Source organism: Neovison vison, chromosome 10 (assembly GCF_020171115.1).
Source record: "Neovison vison isolate M4711 chromosome 10, ASM_NN_V1, whole genome shotgun sequence".
In the NCBI taxonomy this organism is placed as follows: domain Eukaryota; kingdom Metazoa; phylum Chordata; class Mammalia; order Carnivora; family Mustelidae; genus Neogale; species Neogale vison.
This window is the reverse complement of record NC_058100.1, coordinates 61851786-61868682: the sequence shown is the minus strand read 5'-3', so window position 1 is coordinate 61868682 and position 16897 is coordinate 61851786. Positions and strand designations below refer to the sequence as shown.

General features: G+C 50.9%; 1 protein-coding gene across 13 annotated transcripts in view; it reads left to right on the top strand.

Moving 5' to 3' along the window:
• DISP1 (dispatched RND transporter family member 1) overlaps positions 1-8566 on the top strand; it is a 174510-nt gene extending 165944 nt beyond the window's left edge. For all 13 annotated transcript variants that reach the window (XM_044267456.1, XM_044267459.1, XM_044267450.1 and 10 more), the window contains one exon: positions 4995-8566. In XM_044267456.1, coding sequence (XP_044123391.1) covers positions 4995-8543 — 3549 coding nt within the window. In that variant the 3' untranslated portion in view covers positions 8544-8566. The remainder of the gene's footprint in view (positions 1-4994) is intronic.
• Positions 8567-16897: the final 8331 nt, after the last annotated feature.

Below are 16897 nucleotides of genomic sequence, written 5' to 3'. Positions count from 1 at the left end.
CAAATAAAAGGATTTAAAGAGTCCTCGTGGCCTCGAATGAGCAACAGCCTGATTATGAGTGCTGCTGGGCTCTGCATGGACCCAGCAACTCTCAAGCCCATGAGCACTGTGGACACTTTGTGGACACTTTCATGAATGGAAGCAGGACATTATTTCGTACACATGTGAATATGTATCAGATGATAAAAATCAGCATGAGTAGGTGGCTCATAGGAAGGACTACAGAGAAGGCAAAATGGCTAAATTGAAGGAAAAACCATGGGAGGAAAAGGTAAAGCCACACATGTGACTTCTATGCAGCGATACGTGCCCACAGTCCCCCACGCTCACTCGTGGTGGCTGCTCACCTGTCCCCTCCCTCCCTGGCCACCAGAGCAAAGTGGAATTCGCAGTCAGTGACAAAAGTCACAAAGAGGGCAACAAACTGCAGTTTTAGAAGAAGACTGGTCTTCCCTGTCCTAACGGTGGGGGGGAAGCGCGATCTCCGTGGCCCCCCGCAGAAGAAATGTGGTGTCATGCACAAAGTTCTTAGTTAACAGCATGTTCAAGAGACGTGCAGTCATGAAGCTAAGCTGATTTCTAAGCCACGTCTCAGGCTGGTCACAGGAGAACTTATGGCAAAAGATATTTCTGTAAGAAATTGAAACAATGAAGTCTAAGTGTGTGGCTTCCCAATGGCCTGACTTGATTGCATTTGCAAAATGTATGGACTGGAGGGAGCAGTGTGCCTCCTTGTCTGAGTATTTCCCTCTGTGGACTCAGAGTCAGTACTGAAGGCCCTGAGTTTGAGTGTGTGATTCCTGGCGGGAACACGACGGGCACCCACGCCTCTTCTGAAAAGTCGAGGAACAGACCCATAATGTGTCTGCCCGAATGGTCAAGCCAGTTACAGACCCACAACAACAAATGAATAAACAGAGGGTCAGGGCCCCAGAATTCTGCCTCACAGAATAGGTTATCATTTTACTTGTTAAATATTGTTTTACCAGTTGCATACACCTTTCTATTCCAGTCTTGGCCTCTGCAGCAAGTGCCCAGCGATAACCTTCTGACAAAGGAGTTAATGTGTCCCCTGACACCCTAAGTGACAACTGATGCATAGCAGTTCAGCCTACAGATTATTACTGTACCCATTCCGGGTCTCCCAGCTCGAGAGCCTTTACAGAGTGCTGTCTAGCTTGGTGGTGACACAAGCAAGCTGTGTCCCCAGGCTACTGGTCAGCCTGGGTCATCCCTTCCCCTCCCCTGATTTCATAGCCGTCAGCCACCATTAGCGAATGGGACACATAGCAAGTGATACCAAGCAGAGGAGCTTACCTGCAGCTGGCGATTGGCACGGCGTCTCAGGCCAGATGTGGCCGTTTTCGCCTGCTTGTGTTTACGGCACATGGAACTCCCAACCTGAGTCCATTTCAGTTCACTGTTCCAATGGGCTTTGGTTTCCAGAGTGCCTCCTCAGAGAATGCTTGTGTCCTCAGGAGGCTCAGCCGACTCCCCAGATCTCCCTCCCCAGGGATGTGCTGGCAGACAGACCTCCATCAGTAGCAGAGTGTGTTTCTCAGATCTTGACTCTGCTGGAAACCCTTCTCCCTATTCCTCAGTCTTTGTGCTTCATAGAAGTTAGAACTCGAGGAGCGGCTTTGAAGAGGAGATTCGAAAGTTCATGCCTGCCACCCTGTTCACTGCATAGGCTTTATGGACACAGGAGACCCCCTGAAGCTTAGTGGACCCCAGAAAATGGGCCTCCTGATGCTTGTTTTAAAGAGGGCTGGGGAAGGGGCCTCGTTAGTGCAGTAGGTAGCACATCAGTCTCATAAAGAGGGCTGGGGGGCCCCTGGGTCCCTTGAACTTTGGTACAAGAGGGATTTGCCACATGAGAGGAGAGTGGAAGGGATCCATGGTAGGGCACATTCTTTATTCTCACTCTGTTCTCGGCCTTTTACAACTTTTGCCAACTTTGCCAGTAGTTTTAAAAGTTAAGCTGTCATTTAAAACTCTGCTGGTTTCTTCTTTTTTTCTCTTTTCTTGCTTCCCCCTGCTTCTAAATCAACCTCACCTCTGCTGCGGTCAGGCAACGGGTGTATATACAGACGTTATAACCACAGCAACAAGACAGTTTCCAAAAACAGCCAATCTATGACTGACTAGAATGGCAACGGCCACTTTCTCATGAGCTACAAGAAATTACTTGCACTAGCTGTTCTTAGTTTGATAACTTAAAAGATGTTGAAATCACTCCAGTGACATCTCTTTTGCAACAATGTGGCAGAAAGTACACCTTTTGTGTGAGGATGTGCCTGCTCGCAGTCTCTTCCAGCCCCGTGATGTAACAAATGCCTGAGTGTCTCACCGCCCCAGTCGCGTACCCCAGGCTGGTGTTGCCATCCCATCACCCCAAGACTTGGGCCCCCCCGTGCATGTTCGCACAGACCCTGACACACAGTATGCTCCTTTCCACACTGAATCCTGATTTCTCTGTGTCACTGTGAGCAGCTCCGGGGCAAGAACCTCTGTACCCTCCTACCCTTCTTTGTGTGTAGGTAACCAGTAAATTCTGTTTTCTCTTTAGGATAGATGAATGGATGAATGGATGTGAGGATGGAAGGATGGAGGGATGAATGCTGGATGGATGGATAGGTGGATGGATGGATGGATGGATGGTGGATGGGTAGAATGATGGGTGGTGGATAGATGGATGGGGAGATGGATAGATGGATGGATGGATGGATGGTAGATGGGTAGATGGACGGATGGATGGATAGGTGGATGGTGGATGGTGGATGGATGGATGATGGGTGGGTGGATGGATGGATGACAATACAGGGCTTTCCTCCATGGGAGCCTAAACAGTCTCTGGGGCTCCCTTCCATTAGATTCAGGGTGTTGACACCCAGCTCAGGGTAAAAAGTATCAGTCTCAGCATCTTTTCTCTGTCCTTGTTTCTAACTCTGTCAGAGTCCTCAAGGACTGTGTGGAACGTTGTCCATCAACCAACTATACCTGTGAACTGGAGGACTGGTGCTCAGTGGCTTACTAGATTCTAGTTTTGATATGCCTTTGGTCTGCATTTATCTTGTCTAACTTTTTAATCTTTGGTCATGCTCATATGCAAACCCTGCTACTATTTGAAAAGGTTATTCGAAGTCATTTCTTTCCAGGCTTTGGCTGGCAGCCCTGTTCCCTTTACCATTAACATTTGGTTCTTCAAGCAACTACAGGTGTGAAGCTGGTGGCGGGCTTTGTAACAGACGCGATCATTTTCCTCCTTCTGAGACTGTCCAGTGCTGAGGCTGTATCCCCTTTCTTCTCACTCACCAGGCTGACTCCAGGGACTTGTGTGATACTTCTTTGTGGGATGGGAACTGGTTATCTGCCACAAAACCCAGAACGGTGCTATCCCAGGGTTTTCTGTTACTTATTATTAGGTGGTTCCATTTCCCCCAACTTAGCATGTATGAATATTTTTATTAATTTTATTTTAAATTAAATAAATTTTTTAAATAATATATAATACATTTATTTTAAATTTAATTAAATATTAATCATCCTGTGTTATAGAATGTCAAATAATTATTGCTCTTTAGAAATGAGCTGAAAATCAAGCCTTTGTTAAAATAAACATTTTAGTATACTTGAATAATAACCCTTTTGGCTCATTTGTCTTTACCTTCAAAAGCGTGCCCTTTTAAAATGCTTTATTATGGAAATTTTTAAATGTATGCAGAGGTAGACTAGTATGACTCCCCCTGGGGGTCGCCCAGCTCCAACACTTGGGGTACATGGGCAGTGTTTTGTCCTCTGTACCCGCCCCCAGGACTGGTCCCACCGAAGCAGCTTGACAGCCCGGCCTTCAAGGGGTACTGGGAACAGTGTTCTGGGATCATTCTAAGTTCCAAAGACTATTTGTGCCAATGATCCCTATGATGGATAGAGTCAGCTTTAATAAAGGTAGAGAGTAGTTTAATCATGGCAGAGGAAACACACTCATGCCCTTTCTGAACTTTGGAGTCTCCTCCCTGGAGCAGCCTTTGGTAAATAGAAATGAGTGATTGCCTTCTACAGAAAAGCTCTGGACGCAGTTCCTAAACTCACCCTCAGGAAAGAGGGGCCGCTCTCACAGTTACAGATTTGTACGGAATTGTGAAGGCTCCGCCATATTCCAGCAACCCCACCCTTGGCATTGGAGTCGTTTTTCAGTTTGCTGTAACAAGAGCAGCCAGAGAAGAAAGGCCTCCGGGAACAGCTGTAAGAAAGGCACTGTCCACACCAGACCCAGAGCCACCCACGGCGACCACGGAGCAGATCCCACATCACCAAAACCCAGAGAGTTTCAGCCAGCTCCAATAAGTTTTGAAGGAAGTGGAAGAAATCAACTCCTACCTAAGTATTTTGTTAATCAGATATGCAGACTGTTGTAATTTAGGATCCTTGCCCTGTTCTGCTCATTTCTCAGGAAACCATTTCAGCCCTGGTCTCTCGTGCACCCCTGACATCAGTTCTCACCATGTCACCTGGGGGCTCACTGATAGATTTCTCAGGGAATATCATCTTTGCTTCCATCTAAGTTGGTTGAGATGTATTACCTTTGTCACCAAAAATTTCATGCCGATAACCAGAAGTTTTAGACAAAGCCACCAATCTGTTTCCTCCATCAGTTGGACAACCGTTCTCTTAAATTAATCCTGTAGTTTCCATACGTGAGCCCACAGCCTGTCCTTTTCATTGCCTTTTAAAGTAACTTGGAAAAGGCCTATTTCCTAAAGAGCTACTACTGCTGTGTTCTCCTTAAAAACCAACCAGCACTGGGTCCCCTGCACGCTGAGCAGTTTGCTGTCTGGAGGGAAGCGCCCAGCGGGTCTGGGGGACGGCCACCTGTTCCCAACTGACACCTAACTAGGAGGATAGCTATTTAACCTGCCCCTCAAGGCCGCTTTAATTCAGGCCTCTGGGTGAAGCGTTTGTAAACTCCGGTCTCCGCATGTCTCCCTCTGCAGATTAGATCCCACCCGCAGTTCGGTGACCTGTGCCAGAGGACCACGGCCGCGTCCTGCTGCCCCAGCTGGACACTGGGGAACTACATCGCCATCCTCAACAACAGGTCGTCCTGCCAGAAGATCGTGGAGCGAGACGTGTCTCACACCCTGAAGCTGGTGCGCGCATGCGCCAAGCACTACCACAACGGCACCCTGGAGCCCGACTGCTGGGACGCGGGCGCCAGGAGAAAGGGGCAGCTCAAGTGCACGGGTGTGCCTCGCAAATGCACCAAGTACAACGCGGTCTACCAGATCCTGCACTACCTGGTGGACAAGGACTTCCTAACCGCGCAGGCGGCCAGCCCCGCCATGCCGGCTCTCAAGTACAGCATGCTCTTTTCTCCCACAGAGAAGGGGGAGAGCATGATGGACATCTACCTGGACAACTTCGAGCACTGGAATGGCTCGGACGGTGTTACCACTGTGGCGGGCATTGAGTTCGGCATCAAACACAGCCTGTTCCAGGACTACCTGCTGACGGACACCACCTACCCGGCCATCGCGGTCCTGCTGGTCCTCCTGGTCATGTGCGCCTACACCAGGTCCCTGTTCATCACACTGATGACCATGTTCGCCGTCATCAGCTCCCTCATCGTCTCCTATTTCCTCTACCGTGTGGTGTTCAACTTCGAGTTCTTCCCTTTCATGAACCTCACCGCGCTTGTCATTCTGGTTGGAATTGGTGCAGACGATGCGTTTGTCCTATGTGACGTGTGGAGCTACACCAAGTTCGACCGGCCGCACGCAGCGACTACGGAAACAGTGGGCATCACTCTGCAGCACGCGGCACTGTCCATGTTCGTCACCAGCTTCACCACAGCCGCCGCCTTCTACGCCAACTATGTAAGCAACATCACTGCCATCCGCTGCTTCGGCGTGTACGCGGGGACTGCCATCCTGGTGAACTATGTGCTGATGGTCACATGGCTCCCAGCCGTCGTCGTCCTGCACGAGCGCTACCTCCTCAACATGTTCAGCTGCTTCAAGAAGCCACCTCAGCAGGCCTTCGAGGGCAAGAGCTGCTGGACAGTGGCCCGCCGGACATGCCACAGGGTGCTGTTAGCTATTTCAGAAGCCTCGCGCATTTTTTTTGAGAAGGTGTTGCCATGCGTCGTCATTAAGTTCCGCTACCTTTGGCTGCTGTGGTTCCTGGCCCTGACCGTGGGCGGGGCCTATGTTGTGTGTGTGAACCCCAAGATGAAGCTGCCATCCCTGGAGCTGTCTGACTTTCAGCTCTTCAGGCCCTCCCATCCCTTTGAGCGCTACGATGCCGAGTACAAGAAGCTCTTCATGTTTGAGCGTGTCCACCGTGGGGAGGAGCTGCACATGCCCATCACTGTGGTCTGGGGCGTGTCCCCAGAAGACAACGGAGACCCTCTGAACCCCAAGAGTAAGGGGAAGCTGGTGCTGGATGGCAGCTTTAACATCGCAAGCCCAGCTTCCCAGGTCTGGATCCTGCACTTCTGTCAGAAGCTGAGAAACCAGACTTTCTTCTACCAGACGGAGGAGCAGGACTTCACCAGCTGCTTCATCGAGACATTCAAGCAGTGGATGGAGAACCAGGACTGCGATGAGCCTGCCCTGTACCTGTGCTGCCGGCGCTGGAGCTTCCCCTACAAGCAGGAGATCTTCGAGCTGTGCATCAAGAGGGCCATAATGGAGCTGGAGAGAAGTACCGGCTACCATCTGGACAGCAAGACCCCGGGGCCACGGTTCGATGTCAACGATACCATCCGGGCGGTCGTGCTGGAGTTCCAGAGCACCTACCTCTTCACACTGGCCTATGAGAAGATGCACCAGTTCTACAAGGAGGTGGACGCGTGGATCTCCCGGGAGCTCAGCTCGGCCCCCGAGGGTCTCAGCAATGGCTGGTTCGTCAGCAACCTGGAGTTCTATGACCTCCAGGACAGCCTCTCCGATGGCACGCTCATTGCCATGGGGCTCTCCGTGGCTGTGGCCTTCAGCGTCATGCTGCTCACCACCTGGAATGTCATCATTAGCCTGTATGCCATCATCTCCATTGCCGGGACCATATTCGTCACTGTCGGCTCTCTTGTCCTGCTGGGCTGGGAGCTGAACGTCCTGGAGTCTGTCATCATCTCCGTGGCTGTTGGCCTATCCGTGGATTTTGCTGTCCACTACGGGGTCGCTTACCGCCTGGCCCCAGATGCTGACCGGGAGGGGAAGGTGATCTTCTCGCTGAGCCGCATGGGCTCTGCCATTGCTATGGCTGCGCTGACCACCTTTGTGGCGGGGGCCATGATGATGCCATCCACAGTTCTGGCATACACCCAGCTGGGCACCTTCATGATGCTCATCATGTGCATCAGCTGGGCCTTCGCCACCTTCTTTTTCCAGTGCATGTGCCGCTGCCTCGGGCCACAGGGCACCTGTGGGCAGATTCCGCTGCCCAGGAAGCTGCAGTGCAGTGCATTCTCTCACGCCCTGTCCGCGACCCCTGCTGACAAGGGACAGAGCAAAGCACGTGCCGTGAGTGATTATCACTTTGACCCCAGAGCCCAGAAATCCGACATGGAGCAGGAGTTTTACGAGTTAGAGCCCCTGGCATCCCACAGCTGCTCCACGTCTGATAAGGCAGCTTATGAGGAGACCCACATCTGCTCCGAGTTTTTCAGCAGCCAGGCCAAGAGTCTGGGGCTGCCTGTGCAAGCCGCTTACAGTCCGAGCTCCAAACAGGAAACCAGCCCCGTCTCCTTCCCGCCCGCTCTCGAGCAGCACACCCTGTGTCACTTCTTCTCTCTGAATCAGCGGTGTCGTTGCCCAAATGCCTACAGACACTTGAGCCCCAGCCCGCATGCTTGCGCACAGGCGGGCGATGGCCTGTGCCCCCGATGCGCTGCCGCTAGCAGCTTTGTGCACGTGCAGAAAGCCCCCGAAGGCTTTGTATGCGCTGTCCCACACATCCGCCACTGCCCCTGCCTGCAGGGCAGAGCCCGACAGCTGGGAGTGCAGACCCCCCTGCCCACAGGCCTCTTCATCCACCCGGCGCAGCACGTGCAGGTCCAGGAGAAAGTCGGCAAGACCAATGTCCATGGTGTCCAGGGCACAGAGGAGCCCGGTCCACAGACCCCAGAGCCTCCATCCTTTGTCCACAGAAGCCCCGGGTCTTTACAAAAACCCAGCTGTGATCCCGAGAACAGCCAAAGAGGACTCTCCAGAGACAGAGACCTCAGGAACGTGGAGGGCAGCAGAGGGGCCAGGAACAAGGGCTTGGGTCCGGGGAATCTGGCAGATGAGGCAGAAAGGAAAGCTGAGCCATGCCTGTCACAGGACTCTGAATATTTAAATCAGAATGAACCAAAACCCGTGTTTAACCACTGCACAGGGGACGCCCGGTGCTGCCCTAACGACCCCCAGAGCTGTGGCCGAGGGGTCCGGCTGACATGCGGGTGTGAAGGCCATCAGATGCTGGAGTGTGAAGCCAGTGTGCCCCCTGCACTGACACACTCAGAACTTTCTAGTGAAAGTTTGTTAATAAAAACACTCTAATAAATACAGTGTTAAATTCTAAATCGGTGCCTCTCAATTGTTCCTTTGAAATGGAAGTGAAATCCAGAAGTTTGGAAAGGAAATGGGCTTCACTTCATTAAAAATCATGGGGTGTTTTTCATATCCTGTATGAACAGTCAACAAACATATCTCATCAGTGTTGGCTGATGATCGGATTTTATATTTTCAAAAAGTACAACAATCGAACAGGTAGTTTTTTTGTGGTTTTTTGTTTGTTTGTTTGTTTTAACCTTGATGCCCAGCTTGCGGAGTGCTGGCCGGCGTCTTTGCTGTGCAGTTGCAGTGAGCCCCAGGTGCAGAGTCAGAAGCTTCCAGAAGCATGGGGTCTCTCTGGCCGCCCTGCTCACCTGATACCCTGACTGGGGTGCAGCCATTCTGACTTTCAATGGCCCAAGATAAACACTGATTGTGATAGAGACACTTTGGTGGGATCCAGGAACTACACACTAAAATTTATATTAATTGCCATGCATATTAATGGTGCTTTCTTCCTGTTTGCATGAGTAGAACTTTTGTGAAGCCAGTGACTCACTTTGACCCAAAAGCACAGCATTCAGGTCTTGTGTCTGGTCACTCAGAAGGTGAGTGCGCCGTCCTCGCCTCACATATGTTATGCCCAGAGAGGAGCAGCGCTGCACTTGGTGGGGTCGGGCACACGTGGATAGGCATGGGGGAGACAGCCCGTGGGCCCTGGAAGCTTCCAGGTGAGGGTGCCCCATGAAGCTCCACCACCTCTGCCTTCCCATCAATCTGGGGCCCCGAGATACAGGGCAGGTGGCCTCCTTGTGCCACTGCACCCATGTTCCTGCCTCTATTTTGGTCCTCCCAAGAGAGTGGGTGGAAATGTTTTTTATTTATTTATTTGACAGAAAGAGAGAGAAAGAGCACAAGCAGGGGAATGTCAGGCAGGGGAGAAGCTGGCTCCCTCAGGAAGCCAGACACAGGACTTGATCCCAGGACCCTGAGATCATGACCTGAGCCAAAAGCAGATGCTTTACTGATTGAGCCACCCAGGCACCCCTGGAAATGTTTTTAATAACAACATTCTTTCCAAAAGCCATATTGCTTATTTTCTGAGAATTGTTTTCCAAATTGGATCTGATTATTCTAGGGCCTAAAGAAAGCTGTTAGGCGTTGGAAAGGACTTTATGGTTCCCTGACGCCAACCCACATTTCTATTAAGTAGCTTTCTGGCTTCTCCATTATTCGGTGACAAGGGATTCGCTACCTGACTCCCTTGCTCACTGCAGTCTGTTGTCCTGTGGCTTTTCTACCCATTGGTCCTTCCACTGTCTGCAGCGAAAACACACACCTCCAATCTTGCCACGCGGTATCCCTGGAGATGTCCTGCCACGACATCCCTGCTCCCTCCACTGCTCTTCCCCCACAGGCTGTTCAGACGCTGACTGAGAGCCTCCGGACAACCCCTGCCTGTCTGAAGGCCCCGAGGGGAGAACTGAGCGGTGCTCCTGTCTGTTCTCTTGGGGACAGAAGTAACGCGTGGCTCAGACGTCACTGCCGAGCCTCATGCAGTGTGGAGGGGACCCACCTGTTAGGCCTGGTGTGGATGCTGAGCTGCCTCTGGGAGTGGCTTAGCCCTCCCACCTGAGTGTGGGACTCTGTGTCCATCCTCAGTGCACTCGGCTCTGTTAGAGGAAGAGGGCAGGTGAGAGAATGTTTGAAAAGAGGACTCCTTATTTTTCCTGTGAAAACCTGTAACTGTGAAGTGTGGTGACCCAAAGCAGCCTTATGGCAGCACGGACACAGACTGAGTTTAAGGGTGATCTGAGACACACTTCTGAACAGTCTCCCTGAAAGGCTGTCAGGGAAGCCAAGGAGGGAGGGGTCCTCTGTCCCCCAATCCCTTGGCCAGCCCCACAGTCAGCCTGCCGCACCTGCTCTGGCTCCAGGAGCCGAGGGCCCATCTTTCCTCCGCTCTGCCTCATTACCCTGAACCTTGAGTGTGGCTGTAAACCCAAGTGGGTTACATCTGCCAATTTGAGGCTTTGAACTACCTATATTTTTCATGCAGGAATTTCTTAAAGAGTTTGGGAGCTGGCACTAGAAATCTTTTTTTTTTTTTTTTTTTTAAATTCCTCATTATTGGGCAGCAAAGGGACCCTATTTTCGTTTTGTCTCACAGAGAAATTCCATCCACGGTCCCCTTGTGGATAATTGTAAAGCAGGTTAGCGGTTAAGTTACACATGAGGAAAGAACGCTTTCCCTGTGAAGGACTTGTTGCTCGACAGGATTTGTGATAAAACGTACTTTCAGGTTCGAGCCCGTGTTCCCAGATTCATCCGTGACTTCTTCCTTACAGAGTCACCTCTTCCATCTCTGGTCAATGGAAAAGCGGGACAGGCCCCGAGCGCAAAGCGCGTCAGTGAGGAGTCGCAGGCCGTATCCGCAGGCATTCGTTCCCCGCTTCGAACTGCTGCTGTCCGAGGCGGCGCTCCGCTCTTGTTCTGTGCAGTTTCTTTGTCACCCTCTGCTGCAGTCTTCATCGTTCTAGGTTTGAAACTATCGCAGCTGGTGGTTTGAAGATGGGGTCTTACAGAAGATCGGGTGATCGTCCTGATTCACCCGGTCTCCCATGGAAACCATCTTTCCTCTGGCGGTTAGGACAGTTCTGAATGAAATACGAGGAAATCATGATTGAAAATAGCTGTGTCTTTTCTCTTTAATGAGCAGAGTCATTTTATTTATTTTTTTTAAAGATTTTATTTATTTATTTGACAGACAGAGATCACAAGTAGGCAGAAAGGCAGTCAGAGAGAGGAGGAAGCAGGCTCCCCGCTGAGCAGAGAGCCCGATGTGGAGCTCGATCCCAGGACCCTGGGATCATGACCTGAGCTGAAGGCAGAGGCTTTAACCCACTGAGCCACCCAGGCGCCCCAGCAGAGTCATTTTAGAAGGAAAAGATTACGTCCATGTAAAAAACATCCAAAAGACTTAACTAGATTTTTTTCATAAAATTGAGACACAGCTGTGAACTTAGAAATTTGTTGAAATCAGGAGGGGATTTTTTTTTTTAATGCAGAATAAACTATCATGTTCAAATACCTATTATACCATTACGCATCTTTCCAGAATGTTTGCCGGCATTCAGTTTGTTATGTCCAATTGTCATATTAATCTGCAGTGTTTTTTGTAAAATAGCCACTTTCCTCCATGTTTCATTTCCTATAAATATATGTCACATTTCCTATAAATATACAGGGAAAAGATCAGTAATGACTATCTATGGTTGGTCGGTAGAATCTTGTATCTTTTGTTCTTAATGCTTTAACTGCCCAAATTTAGGATTTTTCATGGAGGGGGGAGAGTATCACTACTGCTCTCATAAGCTTTAGAAAGCACAGTGTGTCACAAGGGTCTGTGCCATGCCCTCCGCTCCCCTGAGCACTCAGTACGCATGAGCGCAGCAAGGGCGGCTTGCTGTTGGGGACTGACAGGTGTCTGCGGCATGTCAGCAAGGCCCCCCTGAGATCTGGGGCGGCTCACAGATTTAGGGACAACAGGGCACAAAGCGATGTTCTGCACTCAGGAGTGCTCTGCCTGGCCAGGACATTCAGTAACCTTGAGAACCATGTACTTTTAATTTGAGTAAGAAGGTCAGTCAGTGGCCCACGTGGTTATGAGGAGCTGTATTTGGAGATTTCAGCCAATGTTGGCTTACCAGTCAATGCCCCCACTGTTCCCACCAGACGTCAGCAATGGGACATGCATCCTGACTTTGGTACCTGTTGTGGGTCAGGGTGGGAGCCCTGCCTGGAACTGTCCGAGACTCGGGGACTACACTTCCTGTGCTCAAATCAACCGGAATAGCTAAACTTTGATGTCTGCCCTTCTATTCACATTTTTTCCACGTAACTTTGTATAATGTGATCTACATCATCTAAAACATGAAGGGGCAGACTGTTTTTAGCAAGAGATGTTTTTCTTTGGAGCCCAGCAAGATTCCTACAAGATCTGGTTTTAATCTGTGGCCAAGTCACAACTAAGCCTTTACCCACTAGTTGGACATTTTTGATCTGTGAACTTAACTTTAGCTTTCTGCATTTAAAGGGGAAAGGATTTGCTAAAGTAAGTCCATCTGAGAGAGGTTATAAGACCTGTTTAGCCTGTGTGAGGAAGCCAAGCTCGAGTTTGAGACCCCGCTGTGAGCTCCCACCTTGCTCCCACCTCACTGATGCAGAGCGGTCCAGGTGGAGTATCTCAAGGCAAAACCTTATCCAATGTTTTTTTTTTTTAAGTTTTTATTTATTTATTGGACACAGAGAGAGAGAGAGGTCACAAGTAGGCAGAGAGGCAGGCAGAGAGAGAGGAGGGGAAGCAGGCTCCCCACTGAGCAAAGAGCCTGATGCGGGGCTCGAACCCAGGATCCTGAGATCACGACCTGAGCCGAAGGCAGAGGCTTTAACCCCCTGAGCCACCCAGGCGCCCCAAACCTTATCCAATGTTTAAACACTGGTTGAGAAGAGTGAAACAGCATCTATTTTTAAAGGGTCCTAAGTGTGAACTTTGTGGGCTGCTTCCCACCCAAAGCCATGACCCCCCTTGGGCAGCTCTGGGGTCCCCTGGTGTCCTCTGGTTCCCTGCGTCCCAGCAGCAATCATGAGCTGCACACAGTGGTGCCTTCAAGGGTGGGGGGATGCAAAGCCACAGCTTCTCTTTCCTTCAGCAAAGCTGCTTGTGCAGAGATCTGGAGAAAGCTTTGGAAGCACGAAATCTCTGGGATGCCCTCACTCAGGCTGATGATGCACAGGTGCCTGTTCCTTCCTGTAGTTGGGCCTCAACTTTCAGTTTCTGGAACTGTGCATGCCAGATGGGGAGAGAGATGGACTGGATGATCTTCAGTGGTTGGATATTTCTATCACAGAGCCCAGGCTTCGAATGCCGGACCGGGAGTCTTCCTTTCTGTGGATGATTCCCCACCAATCATGACAATTCACACGGCACTTGACCATCCAAAAGAGAGCAGAGGTTAGAAAAGCAAACTTTGGGACAACATTCAGTCCCTCCTCTAAATAACCACGACTCAGAAAATAATTTAGGGACAGATCGTGCGCTGGAAAGAAAAACTGATTTTTCTCATCTGTGGACTGATTATTGCAAACCACTCTGGGTGGGAGAACTCTGGACTCTTGAGCCCATTCAGGGCAGGAGGGAGGTTTTTCGGTTCTTTGTGTTTTGGAGTCACTCTTGGGTCTTTGGAAAATCAGGCGGGTGGGTCCTTTATGCAGTGTGGGGTCCTGGGGGTCACACGGAACCAACCTGGGGTCCCTCCAGCACTGGCTTACAGTTAGCATCCTCTGCCTGGTGTTGCAATCACCTGATTACCTGTCTCCCTCATTACACCACAGAACTCCCTGAGAGACAGAACTGCGGCGCTCTAGCAGGGCACCCTGTCGTGCCAAAGCCACACAGACTCACTGAGTGCTGTGACGTGCAGGGCGTGAGAGAACAACTCTGACAATATACAGCCTCTGCCTTCTGGAAGCTTTTGCCCTTAAGCAGTATTTATAAGCTGACCTGGAAAGATACCCAAGGTTTATTAAGTGGAAAAAACAGAGTTTCAAATAAAATGTTTACATTGATAGAAAACATGTAGCAGAGGCTCCCTTTGGGGCTTGGAGTCCAGTGAGGGACTAATTACTAACAAAGGAATAATTTCATGTTACATGTATATTTATTGTATATATTTTCTCAATGTGCCTGGAATATAGGTCGTTTTTACTTAATTTGTTGTAGGTATTTTTTTTAAAAAAGATTTTATTTATCCACTTGACAGACAGCGATCACAAGTAGGCAGAGAGGCAGGCAGAGAAATAGAGGAGAAAGCATGTTCCCCGCTGAGCAGAGAGCCCGACGCGGGCCTCGAATCCCAGGACCCTGGGATCATGACCCGAGCCGAAGGCAGAGGCTTTAACCCACTGAGCCACCCAGGCACCCCTGTTGTAGGTATTTTTTAAATAAGAAAATCATTGATGCCTGAGGGACAGAAATGCTGACTTGAGGTGGAAGAAAGGAAGGGGAAGGGGCGGAGAATCCTGAAAAGTGTCCATCCAACCTTTAATGACCTGTTGAAGTCAGCACACAATCCTACTTTATGGATGTGCAAACTGAGGGCAAGAGATGGGGAAATGTAGCTGCAGAGCTGGGCTTTCAGCAAGGGGTGTCCTTGGACTGCCAGACGCAGCCTACCTGGCTGCTGCCAGCATTGGGGGTAGCAATGCACACACTTGGAAGGTTAAGTGGCCATTGCTAACAGCTGAGGACCATTGTGATGGTTGCTCACACATGATCTCGGAAGGCTGTGATCCAAATCCTTTTCTCGGTAGACTTCCTTGGAGGCTCTAAATGTAAACACCGAACGGGCTTCTGCTGTGGGGGCTTGAGCCTAGACTCACCTCACCCAAGGATTTGCAGAAAGGGGAATCCTGCATGTGTGTCAGGCTTTGTCCACTATTGGGCACCCCCAAAGTTTAACAGCCTGTGCCTACTTGGAAAGCTATGCCACTGCTGGGAACCTGCTTTCTGTCCAGAAGATATGCCCAGCCCTCCTGCCCCAGGGCTGCAGGCATGGGCTTGGCCAGTCCCATCAGAATCACACCAGCAAGGACAGGCACCTCCGCAAATGCAGGTGCTCGTGGGTTTTGCGGATGGTGGTTGGTAGCTCCCGGACCACAGCCGTTCTTCAGGGAGGCACCCACCTTGTTCCTGGAAGGTTGGTGCCCTCGACTCCAGCCCTTGCAAGATTTCAGTGAGTTTCCTGATGTCCCTTACGAAGTGCGGTGCTTTGAAAACCAGCCAGGATAGGTTCTGTCTGGTGCAGCTCAGGGCCCTACTCAACACAATGTGGGGGGCCCAGGGAGGGGGCTTCCTGGTGGGCTCAGTCTCGGCCCCATTGAGGGGATGGAGAAAGGAGCGAAATGCAGGCAGGTACATTAGACATCCCTGCTAACACCTTGTCTTCTCTTCCACGAGATACTGACTTCTGCCAGGTTTAGGATTTCACTTAGGGTTTGAAGTTCTACCCAGAATCCTTAAGTTAACTACTGTCCTAAATTTCCTAGCAGCAATGTCAGGACCTTATAGCCTCTGAAACTTCCACTTCCCCAGCAAATGCCAATGGCATAGACAGCTCCACCAAAGGGCACCCCTGCTGGGGTGGAGGCAGGGACTCTGCCTGACCCCCCAGCAGTTTCCCCATGAGGCTGGCCCACCCGACCAAGAAGAGGGCCGCGGACAAAGGGGGACCACACGGACAAGAAGATGTGCTTAGATTCCTTTGTTTCCCTAAGGGAAGACGATCCATTAGTGCAAGGACTGGGAATAGCATCAGCAGGGCCTCACTGGCTCTTTGTCCACATGGATAATGGGGCAGATCCAGAGGTCTGATTCCGGGTGTCGCAGTTGCTGTGCATGAGGAGAGACAGGCTCCCATCCACCCACGATGAGCTGGGAGCACCCAACCGGCCTGCTGGGAGGTCAGGGCTGGGCCCCGAGGAATCAAGGGCATGGTGAGGGCCAGCAGTGCTCTAGGTCTGTGCCGTCATTGGCGTTAGAGACAGAATTATTTTCTTCCCGTGATAAGTGACATTTTTTTTTGTTAAAGCAAAGATAAAGACAGAAGAAGCAGCAAGTGAATGTTGAGTGGGAAGTCTCATTGTCCAAGGGGGGACTGACCCATTGGTCTGGACTCTGGAGGTGAAAGTCAGAGGAGGAGAAATGGGGTAGGCCTCACCTGGAAAACAAGGACTGGGACTGGTGACTGTCTGCTAACATAGGCTGACCATTTGTTGGGGACGCTGTGCCCGCTGGGTTCTTGGTGGTCCCCTGCTACCTCCTCACTCTGGCAAGGACTGCTCACTGTCCACTGACTAGGTGGCCAGTGCTCTCGGTCAGTTTCCTGTCGGGATTCGCATCAGATTCAGGGGCAAGGTATGCAGAGAGGCCTGTCTTCTGCAGACAGTGAGGTGCTCTCTGCATTCTTGGAGATGCTTAGGCAGGGGGGCTGCCTGCCTTAGGCGGGCCTGGGCCCCTTCTTGCCACCGTGCTGCCCACTGGCGTCAAGGACCCCCTGCCCACTTTCTCACAGGCACTGGCCTGGTGGCATCTGCCCCGCCCTAGGAAACAGTTGTTTGGGGTCGAGCAGGAAGCAGAGAGAATGGACTGCTCTTCCTTCTCTGTGGCTAGAGCAGGTTGGGAGGAGTAAACAGAAGGCCACCGAGGCACGGAAGGTTCTTGAATGAGCTGTTTCTTTCCAACTGGAAGAAAGGGACATCCTGACTAGTGACAGGAGGGTCCCTGCTCTGCATCTTCTCAG